This window comes from Coenobita brevimanus, chromosome 64, assembly GCF_032717465.1.
Source record: "Coenobita brevimanus isolate Jiangsu-jjx chromosome 64, ASM3271746v2, whole genome shotgun sequence".
Classification (NCBI taxonomy): domain Eukaryota; kingdom Metazoa; phylum Arthropoda; class Malacostraca; order Decapoda; family Coenobitidae; genus Coenobita; species Coenobita brevimanus.
In genome coordinates, this window is record NC_137017.1 from 32,612,139 (window position 1) to 32,636,265 (window position 24,127).

Consider the following 24,127-nt stretch of genomic DNA (forward strand, 5'->3'; position numbering starts at 1 on the left):
TACTAAGTAAATCACCAAGGAAGACGTGTTGCTCACCTTCCAGTGCTACCTAGAATGCGGCAGAGTACCAGAAGTTTGAAATGCTAAATAAATCGCAAAGGAAGAGGTGACACGAAGCCTCTCGTAGCACCACGATTACTTCCCACTGCTAGAAGTTTGAAGTACGAGGGACGAGTAACGGGAAGGCGATAAAAATAACATGAGAGAATATTAAGATGCAGTAGTTAAAATAAATCGCATTAGAGGTGCTGTGTAGCCTGCAGTATCACTTACAATGCGGGTCACTATCAGAAATTTGAGGTGTGGGGCGCGTGGCGAAGGAGGCGATATAAGTAACATGAGAATATTCCTTTATGCTCTCAACCATTATTCTTCCCATCTGTTATCCCAAGTATTTTTCCAGGATATTAATTAATAGTTATTTCTTTCTTTACCCCAAGCATCGTATCGTGAGCTGTAGAGGATAAATAGATTAGGACGAGAAGCAACGAAGCCTTCAGGGGCACCTCAAACACGGGTCAGTGTTAGAAGTTTGAAGTGTGTGTGGAAGGCAGGCGGCGGGGGAGGCGGGGCGTGCGTGCGTGCATGTGTGCATGTGTGCGTGTTGGGGTCGTTGACTGCAGCAGCGGGGTACTGGCGCGGCTCTGGTGGTGACTCCTACTTTGACCTTCCCCTCCCCCACTTCCGCCACTCTTGCTCCCACGCACTCTTTCTTGGGCTTCAGGCACCGGATGTACGCACTTGTTGAGGTGGGGCCACGTCTTTACCCTTCAGACGGAGAACGACACTTTCATTTTTATTCTTACTCTCTGCAAACAGTTTTATTCAATTTGGGAGACTTTTCTAGCCGGAAGGGTGAGATATAGTGTACAGATGAATAAATTCAAGTGGGGATGTTAGGAACAAACCCAAACAAGACCTCTTCGGGTGGAAAGAGTAGACGGAAATAACTAGACTTTTCTTAGGTGCTTCCGCAACTCCCAGCTTTATAAAGGGTGACAAACTAAAGAGCAGTTCAGGTATATTTAGGGGATGGGAAATGTTATGCCAGGTAAAATGGGAAGAGAAATTACCAATACTTTGCTACCCATCAAGACAACTCCCATGTTGCTGATAAGGAAGGTTATATGTAATGTTCCAACCAGTATCGTAGGGCCCTGGCCATAATCAACGGTATTTACGTCTTTCCTTTGTATTCCAAATGATTTTTTTCCCCCCTGTCAACTACCCATGAATGTTCTGACTTGAGATTGTAATATTGTGGATTAATTTTTAAAGTGTTAACTTTTCAGTACGTTTATCTACAAAGTTGTTGTGGACAGGACAAGGTGGTAGCGGGATGAGGCGGCAGAGTTGGTGAGAGGGGAGGGGAGGGGCGGGGAATGGGGGGGGGGATGCACTTGGTTCAAGGTTAAGGGAAGTTCGTCTAGGAGTCCACACAACACTCCTTTAAAGCAGCATCATAGTGCCCGTACAATCGCGCTTATACTGGGAACGTTTATGTGAGAGCTCGCACACATTTAAGAGAGGTCTGTCAAATGTTTTGTGTCATGTATATTGCATTGCATACGAGCTGCGAAGGTCAAGGGAAGTTCATCCAGCATTTACATATTACTCCTTTATGGCAACATTCTAGTACCTCCACAGTCGTGGGTGTACAGGGAACGTAGACGAACTCAACCACATTTAACATAGGTCAGTAATTTCTGTTATGTATTTGACATCGTCATAAATTCGGAGGGTACTTTGAAACTCCTTCCTCAACAGTGTACTAGCTACTCCATTTCATCATACTAGCTGCTCCATTTCATCAAAGCCCCAAACTACTTTGTCAGCCACCTCCCTTTCTCTCCTGCCACTTCCTCGCTCATCTTGCATCTCATTGCTTCAGCCCTCACCCCTCGTTCATTACCCCTTCTAGCCTCAACTCCCCCCCCCTCCCCCCCTATTCTCTCCTTAACCCTTCTACACTTTCCACCTCGTCGTTCCACACCTTCCCACCATAGTCCACACTTCACCCGTCAGCCTACATCTTCCCATCACATTTTACACCTTTCGTTCCTCCTCCGTCTGTCTTGCCCCACCTCGCATTCCACACGCATTTTCATCGTCTTTACACTCTCCTATTTTGCCATTCTATACCTTATCCACCTAGCCTATCCACGCTCTCCACTTCATTTTTCCACACGGTTCCACTTCATCTCGGCACACCCTTGCCTCAGCCCCACACCTCCCTCCCCCCGTCTCGTTTTTACAGTCCCTCCTCATATCTACACCATCTCCACACTCCCTCCTTCCCGCCTTCGTCGTACTCCCTCCTTCCCTCCCCCTTTTTCACCCTTCTTGCCAGCCTTCCATCACCTTTCTCTTATTTCTAGACTCATCCACTCCTTAATTTGCACATACACTATTTCCTCTTTACATTTCCCAATATATTCACACTCAGTCACATCTCTGCACTTCCATATCCCCTTTCATTCACTACAGTGCCTCCGTATTTCCACATTCATCTAATATCTTTGCAGTACTTCGTGTCTCCATAGTCTTCCAATCCTTTGCCTGTTTACATTCCCTGTTCTCTGCACTACCTCCCATGTATCCACACTTATCCAGGCTTCCTTCATATCCACAGTCATCCGGTCTCCTTCATATCCACACTCATCCAGGCCTGCCTCATCCCTACACTCAGATCGCATCTCCTCCAGGCCTGCCTCATCCCTACACTCAGATCGCATCTCCAACATCCACTCACTCTTTCCTCGTCTACAACATTGTCATTCCCGTATCTCCAACAATCACTCACACCTCCCGTATCTCCAACAATCACTCACACCTCCCGTATCTCCAACAATCACTCACACCTCCCGTATCTCCAACAATCACTCACACCTCCCGTATCTCCAACAATCACTCACACCTCCCGTATCTCCAACAATCACTCACACCTCCCGTATCTCCAACAATCACTCACACCTCCCGTATCTCCAACAATCACTCACACCTCCCGTATCTCCAACAATCACTCACACCTCCCGTATCTCCAACAATCACTCACACCTCCCGTATCTCCAACAATCACTCACACCTCCCGTATCTCCAACAATCACTCACACCTCCCGTATCTCCAACAATCACTCACACCTCCCGTATCTCCAACATTCACTCACATCTCCCGCATCACTTCTCTGCCTCCCTCTCCCTCATCTTTACCGTCACCACTCCTCCCGCATCTCCACACTTCCTCCTCCTTTCGTATCCACTCTTCTCTCATTTTTCATCTTTCCCTCTCCCACTTCCTTGATGTCTCCCTCCCTCTTGTACACCCTATTTCCTGTCCCCAGATCCATTTTCCTTTCAGCCAGCTTCCCCACCTCTTCTCTCCCACGACTCCTCTCCCCCCCCTCATCTCCCCACTACTCCTCCCCCCCCTCATCTCCCCACTACTCCCCCCCTCATCTCCCCACTACTCCCCCACCACATCTCTCCAGCAGCTCCTTCCCCACCCGATCTCTCACATGACTCTCCCACAACTCCTTCCCACATTGTTTCTCCAATGACTTCCCATCATCTCTCCCACGACCCTCCCCGCTTTATATCTGCCTCCACACCATTCCACTTCCCCACACTATCTTTACCATCACTCCACCAATTTATCTTTACATCACTCCTGCCCACTTGCCCACATTATCTCTCACCACTTCTCCCCACTTGCCCACATTTTTACTTCCACTCCTTCCCACATCCGTACACCATCTTTACCTCCACCCTTTCCCACTTCCACATATTTTCTACCACTCCTTCCCATTACCCCACATCATCTTAGCCACTAATCCATCCCACTTATTTACCTTTCTCTGTTACCACACCTTACCATTTATCCAGCTTTTCTCTACCAGCACTGCTTTTCATCTCCATCACCACTCCGTCACCTCATCACTGTTCCCTCCATCTTTCCATCCGTTCTTCTCCATCTCTACACCCCGTCCTCTCCCTGCACGTTTCTCGGCGATCCCTTCCCACTTACCTCTCACTCCGCCCCGCCCCACTCCATCCGCGTCTCTGCTTCCTGCCCTCCCCACCTCCATGGCCCCTTTAATCCTCGTTTTCGTTTACATGGAGGAAATTTGAATAACCCATGTGCGCTGGACAGGTCTTGAGAAGCCGCTATTCTCTTTCCTTGTAGCCCTCCGTCGTCATGCCGCCCTCCTGAGCCTTGAGATCACGTTGAATTAAAGTTTTCGACAAACCCTTCACCGACTCCGGTCAGGACAGGCATTTCCACCGCCTGACCGGCAACTCTGCAATTAATTCTAGGTGCAGCCAGAGTGGTAATGGAGTTTGGCATATAAATAGGCTTGTGTAATTGTAGCACGGGCGATTATAGCAACTTGTTCATAAGTCAAATAAACTTACTGTTAGTTATGCTATTACCAGAAAATAATTACCAACAAGTGCCGTACTGTCGCCGAAAGGATTAAAGTGTTATTAATGCTCAAATTTTTTCGCTTCGCAGACGTAAAGTTAGTTAAATTAACACGCCTTCCTTTCCCGAGAAGTGGTTTTCTTGAGGGAGAGATGGTTAAATATTTGCTCATTAGGTAACAGTTCTACCCAACCCTTTTCTGCTTTGGAGTTCCCCCCCCCTCCCTCCCCCCGTCCCCTAGAGAAACGTCACAAGGAGATGAGTTGAGGCATATTTGCATTATCTCAACTTTTATACGTGGTATCATATATCTACATAACTTTGTTTTTAGTTAATATTTTCCTATGCCCTCTCCATTTACAGTACAAGACCACTTCAGTAGAGTGAGTGGGGATTTTCTTGTTTTTTCTAGGATACTCATAAAATATGTGTGTAACTTTTTCATTTAGCTAATATTTTCTTTTTTGCTCTCTATTTACCAAACCACTACAATACCGCGCACACTCATAAAACATCGTCTAGATCCCCCACCCCCCCTCATGTATCTGCATGTACCGAGAAACATGTCACTAGGGGAGTGTTAAGGTCATATTCTTCGCTTAAGAGGGCCGGGGGAATAGATGTGAGTGCGTCTGTGAGGTGGCTCTGGAAGCAGCCATACCGCCTCGTTGGTCCCAGGCGAAATATAGTAATGGGCTGTTGGGAGACCACTTCTGTACCTCCAGCCTTGGGACCTGATCTCTGTCGCTGCTCTTACCTTACTTTCCTTACTCACCCCTTGCCTTCCCTTCCCTTTATTTTTCCCCTACCTTTCCTTTCCCTTTCACCGACCTCGGGGACTTGATTTGTCGCTTCTTTTACCTTTCCTTTATTTTTTTGTATTGTACCTTTCCCCTACCTGTCCTTCCAGTGCCTAGGGACCTAATCTTTGTAGCTTCATTTCCCTTCCAGTTACTAACCGTACTTTATATCTATTCCTGCCTTAAACTGATTTTTACCTTGGGCTTTCCTTCCTTCAACAATATCTCCCTCCCACCCATCCCTTATTGTTTCCTTTCCGCCCTTTTCTCATTTCTTCCGACATAATCTTAGCCCCTTGGACGTTTCCTTATTCCTTCCTTCCCACCTCTCCTCCTTCACCTTTACAGTATCGATCTGTCTTCCATTCCCTTTACTTTCCTTATCTTCCCTTCCGTTTCCTCCCGTCTCCCTACCTCTCACCTCTTACCTTTTAAATCTGTATTGCCTTTCCTTCCCAGTATCCATCTCTGCTTTTACCTTTTCCATTTATATCTGGTTTATTTTTTTTTCCATTTTTTGTTTCACTTCACCTGCTTCATCTTCCGATTATGTGGGTCGTTTCTCTTCTTCCTGCCCGACGTTGCAACCCACCATTTTCTCTTTCGTTTTATTCTTTCTCTTACTGGTCTTTGCCGTCTTTTGTCTACGTTCGGAGGTCACACTCCGCCACCTAGATCTTCTTCCAGTTCATTCTGTTTCCCGTCCCGTCTTCCCATTCACAAACGTTGTTACATTTCTGTCTTGACAATCTTTCTTCAAATTGCATTTGAGCCTTCGTTTGCCATGCTTCGTAAACCCAAGTCTTTTTGTAGTCCCTCTCATTCCTTTCTTCCTTTCTCTCAGCTTGAACCAGCGAGGAAGATGACTTCATCAGCCAGACCAAACTTAAAATGTTTTTCGATATAAACATTATCAGCCAGAACACCTCGGCCTCGTGATCTGCCCCAGTCTATACGGCCTTGACTAAGCTCACTGATGAAGTCGTGCCCCAACGTCTTTCTTCCTGCTGCTCACTCCACGATTTTGAAATACGTGTTTTTATCTCTTACATTTGAGGCATTCACTTGATATAGAAGGATTTTGTTGGGTCTCGAGTCTTATATTTATTTTAAGTTCCAGGATCTAAATGAACTAGAAAAAAATTATTAAAAAGCTAATGGCGAGTCGTGCCGGAACTTTGGGGGAAGCCATTACCCAAGTTGTAACGATTAACTAAACATGCCCAACGACTGTGTGCTGAATTGCAAGTACAGACAAAGGACCGGAACTTATTCTGGTGTTGCGTGCAATGGAAACGTGGCTGTGGTGTCATTTATACTTTGTGGCGTTGGTAACATGGTGGTAGAAGGGCAGTGCGGGCGGAATCGATACAGGGTTGGCAGTACTCGGCGGCATGAGCTGGCCCACCACACTGCACACCTGGCCTACCGCACCCCTACCTTATACCGCATCACTCTCCTGTTTATGATCTCTCTAATTGCAGCCTGTCCCTACCCGTGCAACGCTGCCTGCTTCCTGGCTCGTTGGTTTGCTCTGCAGCCAGCCATAACCTCACTGCCGAACTTTGTAACCACTCTTTTCGCACACCGCAGCCACTTTTCCCTTAATCCCACTCTTGCTTACACTGCAACCCACTCATGCTTCAGTATCCCCTCGTCACCTCTTCCTTTCCTACCCCCTTACTTCTCTCCTAAACACCCTCGCCCATTCTCTGCCTCCTTCCGTCCATTTCCCATCACTCCTTCCCCATCTCCCTTCCTCCCATCCCTTCCTCCCATCCCATCCTCATTAGCCATTCCCTTTCACCTTCCTTACTGCCATACTCATTCTTCCCTTCCCTGCCTCTTATCTCACTCCCTTCCTCCCCCGTCTCTTCCCACTTACCTCCTCCCTTCCCTTCCCAGCTTCCCTTCGATCTCACCTCTTCCTTACCTTCGTACCACTTCAGTCTCTCCGTACGCCCATCCCATCTCATCCTACAGTATATCCTCTCCATAGCTCTCTTGTACCCCCACGCCGTGTCCCTTCCCATAACCCCACTTCCTTGCCTCTCATCTCACTCCCTTCCTCCCCTGTCTGTTCCCCTTTACCTCTTTCCCTTCCCAGCTTCCTTTCGATTTCACTCTTTCCCTACCTTTTACCATAGTCCCTCCATACGCCCATCCCATCTCATCCCATATCCCCTCCATAGCTCTCTTGTCCCCCCTCCCCCATCGCCGTGTCCCTTTAGCCATCCTCTTCCCCTGTGTTCGCCCCCCTGCTCAACCTATCCCGGCAGTGCACCAGACTCCCAATAAGTCAGCCCACCCCTTACCTCCCAGCTTACCACCTTTTTTCCGTTTCTCTCCACTTGTTCCTCTCCCCTTCTGCTCCACATGGCGTAACGCATCCCTGAAGTCAACACTGCAGTCCGATCATATTTTGGCTGCCCCTTTGCAATAGTCAGATATCCACTTGCCTGTCTATACATTCCCCATAATCCCCTCCCCCCCCCACACACACACGGGCATCCTTCTTCAGAATAATACATTTGCTCACTTCTTGTTTCACGTCCCCTTCAAAAAAATTTATTTAGCAGTGTTCTTCGTGCTCTCACATTTTGACTCGTGTATCGTTCAACTTTGTCTCAAGTGAGCTGTCTCCTTCACCCTTTCTCCATTACCATATTCGTCTCTATTTTCTCTTCGATGTCTGTTCTTTTCACTCCTTTCTCCCTACCCTGCCACCCGTCCTTCCTATTATTCCTTACCCTAACCTTGACCCCCCACCTCTTTGTCACCTTACCTCCCTATTTACGTTACTTCTTCCCCCCCTTCCTCCTCCTCCTTCTTTTCTTCTTTCCCTGCTTCCTGTCCCAGCACTTATTTCACCTCGCTCATCCCTTTCACTGTTGCTTCTCCTTTTGTTTCATCTCTTCCACTCCTGTTTCTCTTTCCCTCCCGTCCCCTCAGCATCTCCTATGCCATCTCCTCCATCTCCCCCACCACAACCAATCACCATAGCGGCTCTATCGTTTGACAACTTCATTTTAGTTTTGAATGGGTAAATGTCGTTCTGTATATCCCTGTACGCTTCACTTAGCTTTGGATTTTTGTATGTCCTGGCTCGGTTAACGTGACCAGTTTATTCTTTTCCCTCAATATATTTTTTTCAAACCATATATTGTTATTTTTTTTTTTTATTTAGCGTCGTTTCACATTGCTTTAAATATTTCCCAGATTATAAAAAAAAGAAGTTACATGTCTTTGTGTAGTAAGATAAAGTATCAGAATGTTAACAAAAAATCATCGACAGTTGTTGGAGAGTGCTGGGATGACTGAATTCATTGATGAAAGATATGTATGTGTGGGGTCCGGGAGGGTGTATGAAGTGGCAGGTTGTCGGCATTAGAGGAGGGGCAGTACGTTGGGGGAAGGTGGTGATGGAGAAGGGGGGGAATGGAGGTAAAGGGCGGGGAAGGGTCCTGTTTGCTGGAGAGATGTGGAGGCCATACAATAGGCGTTACGAGGGCTGGTCACGCTTACACACGAGGCGCAGGTGAATGACTCCAGCTCCAACGGTGTGGCATTGATGGGGTCTGGTGTGGCTTGGGCGTGTCTCGGAGCCGGATGAACTGAAATAAGCCTAATCTTGTGTGTTTCTGCTCGAGTAAGTACCCCTCCCACCGTTGCTTATCCTCCATCTTAGACAAAACTCCTTGTTATTAACACCGACTGTCAGTTTTCAGGCGGTGTTTGTAGAGAGAATTTGTGTACAGGCTTCACGGATAATCTTGGTGTGCAGTGCAGTTGGGTCGATTAGAGGTGGGAAGTTTGATGAAAGTTTTGCATTTCTTATCGAGTTCCTGTGTGGTTGTCGGCGTGTTGTTTTCTAAATAATTCATATTTTTATTGAAATGAGAACCCTTCTTCTCTTGTGGTAACGAGACTGGCACTTACACAAGCGTTTTGTCTCCAGGTGGGTGTAATAGATTTTGCAGAATAATATTTAACAATGAATTAGTGAAAGTTGCATTTTAGAATTTTATTTGCAAACCGTCATGGCACTGTTAGGGCGTCCATAAATAACAGTTGGACGGTGTTATTGTGTAGCTGTGATGGCTCTGCTTGTCTGAATTCCTGGAGCGTATGCAAGTTACGGAGTGTAGGGTTATTAATGGAACTCCCTCTCCCAACACCTGTCTGAACCGAACAGCCATGCTATGATCCCTCACACGAGTATACGTTGCTTCTGTACCACATTGCACTGGAGCTGGATGATATAATTAAGGCTGATTGGTTTAACCAGTTGAGAACCTTGCCTAATCTCTAATTGGAGTATGAACAAGGCACCGAAGCTTGGGAGAGGGAAGGGGCGGACAGAGCTGGTTGCCAGACGCCGCTGCCATTGCCTTAATAGATTATATGGTCATTGTCATATTGGGAGCCACAAGATGGTGACGGAGGCGGCACCAATTATTGCTGGATTACCTGGATGTGAGCTCTTCACGGTGGGAGGGGGGCGAGCTTGCCAATTACCTGCGGATTAGGCGATTGGGGGAAAGGGAGGAAGGGAGCTCGCCCGTCCCCAGTAATGAACACAGTCGCTGTGCCACCCCTGCGTCCCCTTCCCTTATACACTCCTTTACTCATCTCTATCCCTTTACATAACAACCACAGTACGGGAGTACCGGTATGTAATCGCTGATAACGAGGGAGCTAGTTTCAGAGCTTTTATTTCAACAAGTCCCTCTCTTTCCTGTATTATATTTTTAGACATCCTGTTGTGACTTCAGTATAAAGGCACGAGATGCTGCCACATGCATGAGTAACAGTATTACAATAGGAGGAAACTCTTATTTAAACTGTCTCCTCAGCGCATGGCATTTTTCATTCGTCATCCTCTATTTCCTTTTTACAGCGTCATGGCTGTGTTGCGTTTAATTTCCGATCCCTGTAATAGATCCAGATATGATGTCGGTCTAGGGAATTGAGCTGCATGCTAAATATCTCCTAATTTGTTTATTAATGCCACTCATTAACGCCCTTAAAAATAAGCGTAATTAAGTTCTTAAAATTATTAGTTTGAATAATTAATGAGGGTCGGAAATCAAATTTGTGCGTGTGGAATGGAAGATGCGAGTGTCCGGAATTACGATGGGCCCTGGGAACGTTACCCTCGACACAGTGCACCAGCACCGCCGTCTTATGAACCCGAGTCTCGTGATTCTATCAGTAAAGGTCGGTGCAGCTGTTGCTTTTGGGTGTTATAAGATGGATTTTGTGGTAGGTTCCCGCGCCAGGAATAGCCAGTCGGTCGTTTGGCGCGGGCGAATTTCAACCCCTGTGATTTGTTCTTCCACCAGATCTTTGTGGTGAGTGCACTGTTTGGAGAGACTTTATGGTGGGAGATGCTGCCCATAATACGGAATATAGCCTAGCATTGAGTATATTGCTTGAAGCAACTTAATATTTCAAGAGAAAGCTAGTGGTATAAATGTTCTTTACACGAATTTTTTGGAAAGTGAAATGTTTGGACTTTGGAGACCCGTGATGAAACGCCATGCATAATACGAAATACAGTAAAACATTGAGTGTATTGCCTTGAATTTTTTCATAATTCAAGAGAATGCAACTAGCATACATAATGCGTCATAAGATAGGGTCTTCCGAATCTCTGGAAGATGCAATGTTTGGAGAGTTTATGGTGATACGCTGTATATCAGCGACATAAACACGGAGTGTACTTCTTGGAGTAATTTCATATTATCAAGGGAACACCAACGGTACTGTTTATACATACTGTCCCATGTATTATAGCTCTGCTTTGCTCGACTACATTCCTTGCAAAACGCAGCACACCTTACATCGACGTTCCATTGTATATTTTACTTGTGCGAGTAAAATATACCGACTTCGAAACGTATTTTTTATCGCTTATGCATGGGAAGTGTAAGCCAAGTTACACGTCTTACACGCCGTTGCGTTATTCTCACCGGGAAGAGAGAGAGAGAGGGTGGGTGGGTGGGTGTGTTTTGGGGGGGGTTAAGTTTAAAATTTACGTACTTCCCCGGAGGTGGCAGCATTCACTAGCGCCGTTGAACGCTGGTAATTTATCTTCATCTCGAAGTGAAAAGAATATTTCATACAATAAGGCAAAACATTTTCATTGTATTTTTTATCAGCGTCATGTTTCCTGGCCGTGGAGCGAACACATTTTTAAATAATATACCGGTAGCAAGTAAAGCAGACGTGCAGTTTGTTTATCGAGGAAGGAAAAGCCATATACAAGTAGTGAAGTTGGCGATGTTTAATGAAAATATACAGTCGTGAAGATAAAGTTTACGAGGAAAGAAATCCCAGATGCAGGTAGGGTTTAGTGATGGAGAACGCGGGAGACAGAGCAGCATGAGTGGCGGGAGGTGAAAGAGGCAGGCTGTGGCTGTGACTTGGGGATGGGTATGTATGGCGCAGGTCAGCTAAAGTCTGATAGTATCTATGAAGTGAATGGGCATATCTGGCGTGGGCCACAGGGAGGGCGTGCAGGCTGTATTGATCACCTGAGCGCCTCCCTGGGTCCGCCTGCCTCTTGCCCGCTCATGCCTCACTCTACCTTCCTCACTGTCAACTTTTGGTCTCCGTCTGTCACAGTCGGGGGCCACGCGTCCCTTCCTTTATTTGTTGGTCTTTGGCAGCGCTATTCCTGCTGAGCTCGACAATAGGAGGGCTGTTGTGGAGGTGGCCGGCCGCTGTCTGGGTGAAAATAGTAACTGATAAACGAGGTTAAAGTTGGAGTGGCCCGAGGTACATGCTGTGCAACATAAAAAAGCAGCCTTGTTTTTTAGGACCAAGTTGTAAAAGTTGGGAATTTACATATTCATACATTTAATTGGAAAACATAAAAATGCATTGGAATTAAAACCAAATTAGACCATTTAGTGTATTTAATTTTTATCACATTATTGGAAATATAAAGATACCTATGTGTCCAACTTAGAAGTTCGTTATGATTCGCTTGTGTAAATACAACTGTGCCTGTCATCGTCCAGTGAAAAAGTAATTGGAAAAAAACTAAAGCAATTAGTGACGCACTTGTGTTTGAAGTGACTCTCACGCGTCCCTCTAGTTACATTGCTGTTCTGATATTGTTCAGGAATGTAAATAATGACTAGCCGACATAAATGAAACTTTAGGGCCGAAGTGGAATGCAACCCACCCCCCCTCCCCCCATGATTGATCATTCTTATAACGCCATTGGTCATTATGCATAGTCAGTCTGCGTCCCACAGTACAACAGTGCAGTCAGCAATGGTCAAGGAAGGCCAGACATTCTAATTTCGTCACGTGCTTTGTAAATTATCTTCAAAAATTGGAAGCTTGTATTCCATTGTGGGATTTAGCTTTAAGCACAGCCCTTTAAAGTGAAAAGCAGAGGAAGACTACAGTATATAGTGTAAGATAGTTATCGCGGGCCAAGTCAACGTTGAGGGTAAACAGTGGTGCGGGTGAAATGGGAGGCAGGTCGTCACAGAGAACTCGTGTCCAATTTGGCGTGATTATAATCCAACACCGTCCACGGTATTGATCACAGCATTAGCCAGGTGGCCCCGCGTTGTGTTCAGGGGTGCCAGTGTCCTCCCGCCCGCCAGGTGAATCAGGTTTAGCTGGAGGCCATTCCTAGAGCATATACTGGTACATTGCGTACGAACGCAGCTAGGGGGAAAAATACTATCTTTTATTGTGTACTTTTGAAGTGTGTAAGGTAATGTCGTGGAATATTACATCCTCCATAATACTTATGTAAAAAAAAGCACTGTCACAAATACAATACATTGGGTGGAGCATGTGTAGCCAGCGGGCGGTGGGCGTCGTGGTCAGTATGAGTGAAGAGAGGGAGGAATATTCTTGTACGTGGGTGGAGTTCATACCGAGGGTCTTTTTTCCTGCACGCCTCTTGCCTTCCTCCCCCCACCCTTTCCATGGCCAGGCCCAGCCCCTCTTCCTATTGTCCTTCTAATTAGAGTGTCGTGTTACGTAGGGAGCAGACGACCGGCAGGCTCCACCTCCAGCTCCTCCTCTTCCAGCTTCTTGCATTACAGTGCCACTCCACCCTGCACTACAGTGAGGTGAGGCCGAGAATGGCTGCTTCGCTTTCGTCATCCGTCAGACCTCGCGGCTGTCTTCACTTAGTATGATAGACGGGTACTAGTTTCTTGCAAATTATAGTGACTAAATGCCATCGATATGATACTCTTACATAATAACGAATTGTTTTACAAAATTATAACGCAGGCATTTTATAGTTGACCCTGTCAGTCCGATTACTATAAATTTCTAGGCGATTTTACTCAAGTGAGAACAAAAAACTTAGATACAGATACCGTTTCTTGTAACACCTGCACAGGACGTCTCCCCTGAATTGAATAAACTCGACTGGTTGTAGTAAGAAGAAAAAGTGCGTAGTCGAACTGGTCTTCATGTTGTGAGAGTGAATCATGTGATTCCTACTATATATTAGAGTTCACCACGCCCCCCTCCCCTCCGTTCTTCCCCTCTCCAAGTCGGATATGAACGATCACAGTTGGAGAGGAAAAGTAGGAAATGGTTGTAGCAACTTGGGTGAGAAAGTTTGGGCACAGGTCAAGACAAGTTGGAAGAAGTCGCTCATCATCCCGGGGTTATGGAAGGTGGACGAGGACTGAGCCTCAAGGGAGTCTTCTTGCCCCAAGACACACCGCTCAGAGGAAAACGATTCCAAAAACATTTTGTCTGAAAAGTACCAAATTATTTTTTCTTTTATACATATACAGCTGATTTTGTCGTTTCTGAGTTTGCATCTCCACGTTTTAAAAGGCAGTATTCATGGCAAATCTATTAAAGAATGCCTATTGATACAGTAGTTTTTTTTTTTTTTTTTTCCCAGTTCCCATTATTAAGTCATTGAAGTCTAGGCATGGAAGCTCACAATCTGAGGACTTTTAGGGACTTTGGGTTTCGAGCAAGATTAGAAACTGCTGTTGTTCACTTCTTGTACAACCTGTTGATTATCGATTATGGCCCAGCTGTCACCTGCGCTCCTCCACCCGACTCCGCCTCCTACTTTCCTCTCCCCCACCCCTGTTGTTGCTTCTCGGCGCCTTTCATTCAGTCTGTGTTTTTTCCTTTATACCTTGTCTTCATCCGCGAAGGCTTTTTAGTAGCATTTTTCATATTATGAAGGATGGATGTAAAGTCGTATGGTAGGTTCCCATTACATTTGTTGACATTTTTCATTTAATGAGGCCATATAATGGGTCTCTAGTAGTGGAAGGATTATTGAAGACTGCATCTAATCCCACCATTTCGAAGTCGTAAGCAGAATAAAATTATTTGAATGTAATAATAAACCAGTAATATACGTCGTGAAACTGAAGGGGTCAACAGTTTCCCCCTTGCATATCACTTCTGGAGTTCTACACTACCAAGCGCAATTTTTTTTTCTTTTTTTTAATGATGCCGAGATAACAGAACCGAAAAAAATTAGCTTGATGGCCTGAGTATACGTGCTTCTATTCCAACCACGTACGCTTGATCATAACCATGTCTCTCTCCCCGTATTGACAGCAGTTTGACGGCCTACGCTCCCACATCCTCCCATTTCTCTTCCCCTGTCAATCCATTACCTTCACTCGTTTTCTATCGCGCTCCCCTCAACCTTATCCTCCCTTTTCCTTACGCCATGCCATCCTCTTTCATCTCATTCCTTTGTTCCTGTGTCCCTCCCTCCCGCTCCCATCCCCCAACCCTCTCCCCTTTCGCCCCCCCCCTCTCTCTCCCTCTCTCCCGCCATTCTTTGCCCCTCACCGCTAAGCAAGGAGGGACTGCTAAATATACTGTAAGCCCTTTGGTGCGTATATCACGTCCGGTGCCTCAGATGTTGCTTGGGACCTACGACGTCGGTTTAGCGCGGCACAACATTTTAGGGATGAGCTGCCGCGATGAAACTTTGCAAGGATTAGACTCTTCCCTTTCACTTGCACTCCCCTCCCTGCATCCATTTTCACCTTTCATTATCTGGCCATACCACGTTGAGTACACCGCTTCCCGTCCGATCAGTGAAGTTAAGCAACGTTGGGTCTGGTTAGTACTTGGATGGGTGACCGCCTGGGAACACCAGATGCTGTTGGCATCCCTTTGCGTCAAATGGGGTTGGTGGAGGATTAGTGCCCCTCCCTGTAAAACAATTAACTCTAAGCCGTTGGCCACCCCGTTTGGGATACATGGTGTCTGGCAATGAATGAAATGAATTATCTGACATACATCTGTTACTGTCTGTGCTTTCCCTCCCGTCTCTTGTCTGCTCATGCTGCTGTATCATCGATTATTAGTGCCGTTATCCAGATTAAATTACTTCCACCTGCCCTTCGTCTTCTAAAGGATCGAAGAGGTAAAGGTTGATATTTCCGGGAAGATGGATGTCAAGGCTAGATGCTGGGTGTGTAATTAAGGCCTGAGTGCGTGGCGGGACAGCTTGGTGAGGCAGCAGAGCCGGGGAGGCGGGTGGGCGGGTTGGATGGGAGGCAAGCAGGCCCACGACCGGGAGGACAGGTAGGTGGGTTGATTTGGGAGGTAGGCAGGGACGGATAGAACGAATTGAAGGTAGACAGGGACGGCTGGGGTTGAGATGGAGGTGGGCAGAGGGGGCTGGGATGAGTTAAAGGTAAGCAGAGAGGGCTGAAGCGAGCTGAAGGTAGGCAGGGAGGGCTGAAGCGAGTTGGAGGTAGGCAGGGACTGACGCGAAGTGAAGGTAGGCAAGGAGGGCTAGAGTGAGTTAGAAGGCAAAGTCTGGGACGAGTTGGACTTCGACAGGGAAGGCTAGGGTGAGTTGGAGGCAGGCAGGGGAGGACAAGTTTAAGGTGTAGGCAGGGAGGGAAAAAGATGGTCAGGAAGGGAGGGCTAGTCTCTGAGAAAATGTCTCAGGGAGGGACGGATAGATCAGGGAGTTAGAGGCAGGCAGGCACAACTGGGAGGGGCAGGTAGGTGTGGCGTGTTGGAGGTAGGCAGGGAGAAGGGAAGCTGGCAGGCAGGACGGGAGGAAGGGAGGGCTAGTTTCCTGAGAACGTGTCGGAGGGAATGATTACTGGAGCGGAGATTGTCACTATAATGGCCAAGTCAGTGTGGACAGATGATTCCTGAGGCGGTTAACAAGGCTGGTCACCATGATGAGGGAGCGGAACAGTTGTTGCTTGGAGTACACTGACCCCACACGACTGTACATGACCTCCCTGCGGTTTGACAGGACTGTTGGTATATCCTCAAACATTATTGCATTAGTCTGGGGACCCCCCCCCCCTCTCTCTCTCTCAAGCAAAAATGGTCAACGATGGCACGCAGTAATTGGATCATATTCCATTTGTCATTTCCATTCGTAATACTAGCAGAAACGCTGGGCTTTGGAGGGTATTTGGATGTAAAATTGGCCAGACTGAATAACTCTTCTGGCGGTGATCCACGGCACGAAAGGGGCCAGGGATACGGGGGGCCCCTCACCCCACCCTCCCACCCAACCAGCGAGGGCAAGAGGGTCGTCGTCATCAGGTGGAGTGTTTGACATTAATTTCCTGCCTCAAATATTAAAGGGTAACAAAAGCATGTATTAAGTGCGTTTGTCAATCGCTCGTACTGTGAGGGGGGGTGGGGGCGAGCGGGAGTCTTTTTGTATTTCCCGTGTATTAAATCTTGTATTCATGGGCCCGAGCCAATTACCTGGGGAATGAAATTGGACTTATGAGTGGTGCGTCGGGGGCTCTCCAACTGTGTGTGCCAGTGAGGTGAAAGGTGCCACGACGCTCGCCTCTTGAATTTCCGCCCTTTGGTGCATGTGATCCCCCATCCACTCGACTCCCACTCCTGTCCTCCCCCCTCCCCCTTCTGTGTGTGTGTGTGTGTGTGTGTGTGTATGTGTGGGTGGGTGTGGTTTAGTAGGTATGTGTCAGTCTATCTAGCTATCTTTGTATCTATCTGTTTGTCATCCGATAGAGCCCACTTGCCTTTGTTATCCCTCACTACATCCTCACCTTTGTTACTGGATACTGCTGAGCCAAGGATCTTTTATTGCCTTCCTCTCACATTCCTTAAATTCCTTGTAAAGGGAAGGTAGTGGCGGCAGGAATTGTGGAAAGTTGCCTTGGAAGAGATGAAGAACCCCAAGTGTCCTCATTGGTTTTTGAGCGGAAATTAGAAGCGTTGAGTGGGATTAACGAATTCAGGGCATGAATTACAGGAAAACTGTGTTGGTGTGTGCTGGCATTAGTGTGTTTGAAGATGTGTCAAGTGTGTGCAAGGAAAGTGCGTACAGAACCAGTTTTGTGATAAATTTTGTCAATGTATTAACATATGTTCTTTAGCGAAGGTTAATAGTATTGTAATAGTGTTTATCCGTGATCCTAACCAGCTTTATTTTTTCTTTCCAGCGTGGCTCTGATGAGCTGCTGTCGCAAACGGGGGCGGTGAGCAATGGGTCTGTAATGAGCCCGGCTCCCAACCATGCCGACAACAACAATGACGCCAAAAAGGTAGGCTTTACTTTTTTTTAGTGTGTTACATAGCGCATAGAATATCCTTTAGTCGGTTTGTTCTCACCTGACGGAGCTGTCACTATTGCAACTTTAAATACGAAATCATGATTGCATGAAATTCGACAAACCTTAGTGAAGAGGCTGGAATGAGTCTCCTTGGCTACTAATCGTATCAACCCTCCATCTTGATTACACATGACTACAGTCTAAGCTTAATGGGATTCGGAATGTTAGGTTCTCGTAAACGCTTGTATTGAACTTTCGCTTTGATTTCGTTTTATGAAGGAAAACAAATACCCCGAAATTTGTCACTGAAAGCTAAATAGGTCTCGATTCGTACTTTATAATCGGGGCTGTTCACCAGTTATTATCCAGCCAGTTTCTCACCTAGTTGACAGTCTTAGTGCAGGTATAGCCTGTCGCACTTGAATTCTCTAAACGAAATTTGGACCATTGTAAAGTTAGATATTCCAACTGTTTTGCACTGTGACTTTTCCACCCCTTTTGTCCTGCAAAATGGGAAAGCTCACCCAGCCAGGTGTTCCTCGCACAGCTGCCGTAGCGCTTCCCTTGCATTTTCTCTTTTCTCCAATCCTCCATCCCTCCCTTCCGCTCACAAACAAGAGTCGTTCCAGTGAAATCGTCTATGCGTGTTCCCTAGCAACGGTGGCGCAACGCGAAGTACATCGATTTTTATTTTTCTGCAGATCGGTAGGACACAAAGAGTAACACGAGCTTATCGCTGTAGCTCATCATTCCCTTGTCGTTATTGATTATTATTTTTTTCCCCCTGGGAGAAAATGATCGTCATGGCGCAGTACGCACTCCCGAACGTGTTTCGGATATAGTGTTACGCAGCTGCCATGTGGTACTGGTTTTGCCATTGACACCAACGTGTGCCCTCCCCTTGCCCCACCCTTTGGCAGTGTATGGTAACTGATGGCGGGGAGTGCCGGATGGGAGCTGCCACCAGGCTCGCCCCGCACCCTCACAACGGACAAGTTTAGCAATGGCTTAAATTGTAGCCGCTTACAACTCCGGACATCACAAGTACAAAGTATTTTCAGCATTTACCTCACATGTTGCTAATATTAGGTCTGCTAGGTCATCATATTCTCAATTATCTTTAATTGTGATGCTTAGTGTGGGAAATGTTAAAACACGAGAAAGTAATTTCAGCATTTACCTCTGATGGTGCTAATGCTGTCTGTGCTTAGTCGCCATATCCACTTTTGATTTTGATATTGTGACGTAGGTTTGGGAAATGTTAAACTACGAGTACAGAGCATTTTCAGCAGTTACTTACATTGTTGCTAATAGTGGGTGTGCTAAATGTGGAAATAGTTAAAACTGCAATCACAAGGACAAAGTATTTTTTGCATGGAACATGTGGCTAACACTGAATGTGCTTGGTCATTGTATCCACTTTGGCATTTAATTCTGTCCAATGACGCATTTTTTCCTACCCCAGACTTTACTAACTTGAGACCTCATAGTGCTGATTGATTTAATGAATGTTATTTAAAGCTTCGCGGTTCGAAGAATCACTCAAGCTTAACAAAAACGTCGGGTAGTTACGAGTAAGTAAAGAATATCGTCCGATTGAAAGGGGTTGATGGTGATGCTCAGTGTGGTAATTGTTAAACACCAAAGTATTTTCGGTATATACATCAGAGATCTAATACTGGATGTGCTTGGTCCCCCCCCCCCCTCTCTCTCTCTCTCTCTCTCTCGTGCTTGATGTGGAAATTATTAATGCAATGAAAGCCTGGTCATATTCGCAGCTCTTAAGAAATTTTTTTTTTTTGCTCGTTGACTGTAAAGTTTAGCAGTTAAATATTATTACTTAACGGTACAGGTAGACCACCACCAGTAAGTAAGGCTGCTTCTTGAGTGAGTCCAAACTGCCGTGTTATTTCTTAATTTGTTGAAAGTATAATGTTACTCTGTTGGTATGTGAAAGGAATTACTACAGTCAGACGCGTTAGTATGATGTAAACTTCAGCTAAAGCTGCTTTCCATTCTTCTGGTAAAAGCGAGTTTACTCTCACTCCTGTTTCAAAGTTAAATACCAAGCACTCACACTTCTCTTTGTTTGCATGGTAGGTTGATACCCATGGCGATAGGGGACTGGTGACATATGTAACTTATTAGTGGAAGGGTAAGGGGCTCCATTGCTGCTGTCTTCAATTTAGAATGGTCTCCGTACAAGTGACTCTATTCATTCGCTTTAACTTGACCCAAATTTTCATCCCTTTGTAGCATGTTTCACTTAGCTCAGTAGCAGGAAAAGACAGTGCTACGGCTTTCCATCCTCTTCATATCACTCGTGACTAGCATCATATTCTAGGAGTAATTTAATGTTATAACTCAGCACTCAAGATGGAGGGATGGCAATATTAGGCCAAGACAAAAGTGATCAGAGTACAGTTGAAGAGATACTGCATTCGTGTTGCAAGAATTAATATAGTTTCATGTAAAACCCAGTGAATATTATTTTTATGTACCAGAAGTTTAATCGCTGGAAATCAGATACCCATAACATTGTGAGGGCATAATTAAAAAGATAAAAATGATGTAATAATACTTTTGGTGATCATTATCTTGTAGTCAAAATACAATATCTTTGCAAGGACTTCAGATAGGTAAGAGGAAGCCTAGTACTGGGCTGATGATTGGATTGGAGGAAATTGCACGTATTTTAGATGATTCCTTGTATATTATTTAAGTTTGTAAGTTGTGATCTGCAGTATACTTAATCTGCAGACCAAGTTACTGTAAAAGCGACACATATTTATATATTTGTTTGTCTTAGAAAACTTTATAAATTCTCACGGCGCCCATACTGCTGATATACACCGCCAGTCTTCACGGGGCTGGAATGAACGTGCAGAGGCAGAATGGACATAAAGTTGCTTGAATTGACCACCAGGCTGAATTGTTAGGGAAGTAGTTAACATAAAAATTTTCATCGATTTGGAATGTTTGAAACCATTCTCACCTCGACGCATATACTATACGCAGTTGACAAACACTTTCTTTAAAAGACGTTAGTTGTCTATATTATGCACAGATCTTGGACAGAGTGTAGTCCCTCACTGTTACTGTGGTCAGTTTTTCGCGCAGTAAATTATATTGTATGTCACATTACGTTTTTTATATTTAATGTGTTATACAGTATATTACGTCACATTACGTTTCTTATATATAATGTGATTGTTAAACAGTATATTATTGTCAAATTACGTTTTTTATTTGAAATGTGAATGTTATACAGTATATTATTATGTCTCATTACTTTTTTTATATTTAATGTGAGTGTTGAACATGATTTTTTTTTTTCATAATTCTGAGGAATCAGATTTATTTCATAGTTCACACTCAGATTAAATCCTGTTGCTTCTACAGTCATTGGGGTATGGTGTCAGAACCAGGCACGGAACCACATTAGATGGTATTGCAGAATAATAATTAATATACGATAGTGAATAGCCACATGAAATGTCATCATTGGTCCACTTCAGGAAACGTGGGAAATCGAATGTGGGGTAAAATATCCACGTATCCTCATACAAATCCCAAGTTAAATAATGTGACTAATTTGTTAGTCCAGCAGTCGTGTTGCATTGATTACATCATTGTTAATCAGATGGTTACTAAGGACTGTGTGTGTGAGCGAGCGAGCGAGCTTGCCGCAAAGCTTTGCTACCTCACGGTGGTTAGAACGTTGTGTTAGTGCGCGTCCACACGTTTGCCAGAACAAGTGCTGGCAGCATGTATCCAACACAATAACGAACATGCTGCAAACATGCTGGGAACATCAGTGTCCAGATCATGTTGGCAGCATCATGGTGGAGTCTCAGCTGCCTGGTGTAGACACACTTATCCCATCACCTCTGCTGCCCGTAGGTTTGAAGCTGCACTGTAACATATTTGCATACATCTGTCCAAATACTGCTGCATACAAGTATCCAAACATGTTGCCAGCTGTGTTGTCAACACATGTTCGAGTACACGTGTGGACGCGCACTTAGGCTCACTTAAGTGATGTCAGTGAATCCACTTCCTCATGTTGGGCCAACAGGGACAAAGCACACCCAGCGGGAACGGAAATAGTCTTCTGTTGTCGGTTATCTTGTCTGTCCGAGACAAACATACTGGAATTTTCCTCATTAGAATGTTAATTGGTTGCATTGAACATTGCTGTGATTGACCGCTCGAGTCCATTGATGTAGTTTATGGATTTATTCATGCTTCCTCCAGATGATTGTATTTAACTGAATGAGATTTAGTATACACAGTGAATTAATGAATGCTATATGAAACCCCTCCTGTTGTCACCTAAGCTAGATAAAATCGTTTAAAGGCAGCAAGAATGTCATCTTTGAAAGTGGGTAATCGTCTCGGTACTGCAGTTACAAAACTACTTCATGGAAAGTTGTTGTAACATTTTTATGAATCATTTATCACACCCTTTTGACTGACGTGGGATTTGTTCTTGGAGGAGTGTAGGGAGTCTAGTTAAAATCTTTGGGAAAACTGGTATATCATGGGAAGAAATTAGGGTGCAACAGTGGCAGTGTGTATCATTGCTCAGCAGGTGGTAGAATGCAACATTGAGCAACTAGTGCAAAAGGAAATCATAATGGTCTAAATTAAACTGAAAATTTTGCATCTGTATCTTCATATTGTATCACATGTGCGTACCATTCAAAAAGTTGCCAGACATTTCAGCATTTTCTTGGTTACGCGATGTTTCATGGCCAACTGAATTTGTATTATCAAGAGTGCAATCGGTATTTTAACATAAGATTAAACTAGATTTAATACGAGTGGTGCGGGCACAACATACGTCGTCCGACAGCAGTTATTTCGGTGCTGTTAAATACTGATTCGGTAGTCACTGAATGTAAGTAAACAAAGTCGCAACTAACTACAATTTCAATTGACCAGTTAAACTCCTAATTATAGTCTACGACTCTACGGTAATGGCGCAGCTAACTTCACATTCAAGAACTCGTCTTGCGAAACTCCTTGATCTTGCGTTTCACCTTTCGAGCTTGAAGACATTACCTCCACAATTAAATCATTCCCTTTCGGGACCAGTGCCCACATATCTTGAAAGTTTCATATAATTTTATTCTGCCGTTTTTCCGTAATGCTGCCAACAAACAAACAAGGGAACGACCGAAAACAATATCTCGTTGGACTCCATTCGAGCGCGGTAATAAGCGTGGGTTAACAGCGAGCATACGTGTCTTGATGTCAGCATTAGGAGCATGGATTGTGAGCTAAATGTGAAGTTAAAGCGTGGCTGAAGTGAGGTGCCTAGTGAAGGCAATAGCAACGTAAGGAGGCCCCGTGGCCTCATTAAGACAGGAGGGAGGGGGGCGCCAACCCTCTGCCCGTGACTGCCTGATGAAGTACCGGCCTGGCCACCCCGTCACTTGGCTCCCACCCTCGTTAACCCGTTCACCACGAGATCCATCCCCTGAACAGAATATCATCTCTTGACAATAACAAGAGTACCGTTATTTTATGGTCATATACTTTACGATTAATGGTGCATCTAAGCTGATCATTACGAAATGCCTCCAGAGCTAAATGAGTCGTCTAATAGTAAAAGAATGAAAAAGTAATTGTACTGAAGGGCTTAATGCACACCACAAACGGTAGGATTAGCTTTTTGATACCAGGCACACTGCTGGATACTGATAAGTGGCCAGTGAAAACAGGCCTGAGATTTTAAGGAACTGTTAATGGAATGAGAGAAGGTGGAATAGTGTTAGTCATTTCCATGGTGCCGTAGTTACGAGGCTCAGGGGCCAGCAGGCTTGGAGCTCTGGCCAGTGAGCATAACTAATGAGATGTCTCCTGCTCGTCTCTTGGGAAGCCTATAAGAAACCACCGCCGTTGCTGAACTTGCACCTCTTAACATGTAGTTAATTTAGTCTAGTGCTGCTTCAATATTTTCCAACGAATCACCTCATTAACCCTTTCAGTCTGATGACTTATTGTAGTGGGTTATCTCCAAACGTATGTACCTATTTAGCTTCAGGTGACCTACAGATTAGAGTTTAATTTGAGCCTTCATTAACCTTTTCACTACTAGACTCGCAAATTGAACAAACTCGTCTGATGGTGACGATTAAAATTAATAGGACAGAAGAAGTACAAGATGGCCTGCGCTAAAGTAAAACACCGTAATATTGGGCCTTGCTTCAGTGAAAGTGTCTATGAAAATTCCTAGGGAGCTATAGTGAAACACCATGTTTGGTTTCGCAAGAGGGGAGCACCTTGCTTTTGAAAATCCTTTGAGCAACTGTGAAGTATCATACAGCGTGACTGACCGACCGGAGCGCTCTTAG

General features: G+C 45.2%; 1 protein-coding gene and 1 non-coding gene across 13 annotated transcripts in view; both read left to right on the forward strand.

Annotated features, from left to right (window-relative positions):
* heph (polypyrimidine tract-binding protein 1 heph) overlaps positions 1–24,127 on the forward strand; it is a 334,912-nt gene that overhangs the window by 261,034 nt on the left and 49,751 nt on the right. For all 12 annotated transcript variants that reach the window (XM_080276227.1, XM_080276228.1, XM_080276223.1 and 9 more), the window contains one exon: positions 17,655–17,756. In XM_080276227.1, the coding sequence (XP_080132353.1) occupies positions 17,655–17,756 (102 nt within the window). The remainder of the gene's footprint in view (positions 1–17,654; positions 17,757–24,127) is intronic.
* On the forward strand, positions 15,252–15,369 carry LOC145404791 (5S ribosomal RNA). Its single transcript, XR_013898246.1, has one exon. It is a non-coding gene; the product is annotated as a 5S ribosomal RNA (ribosomal RNA).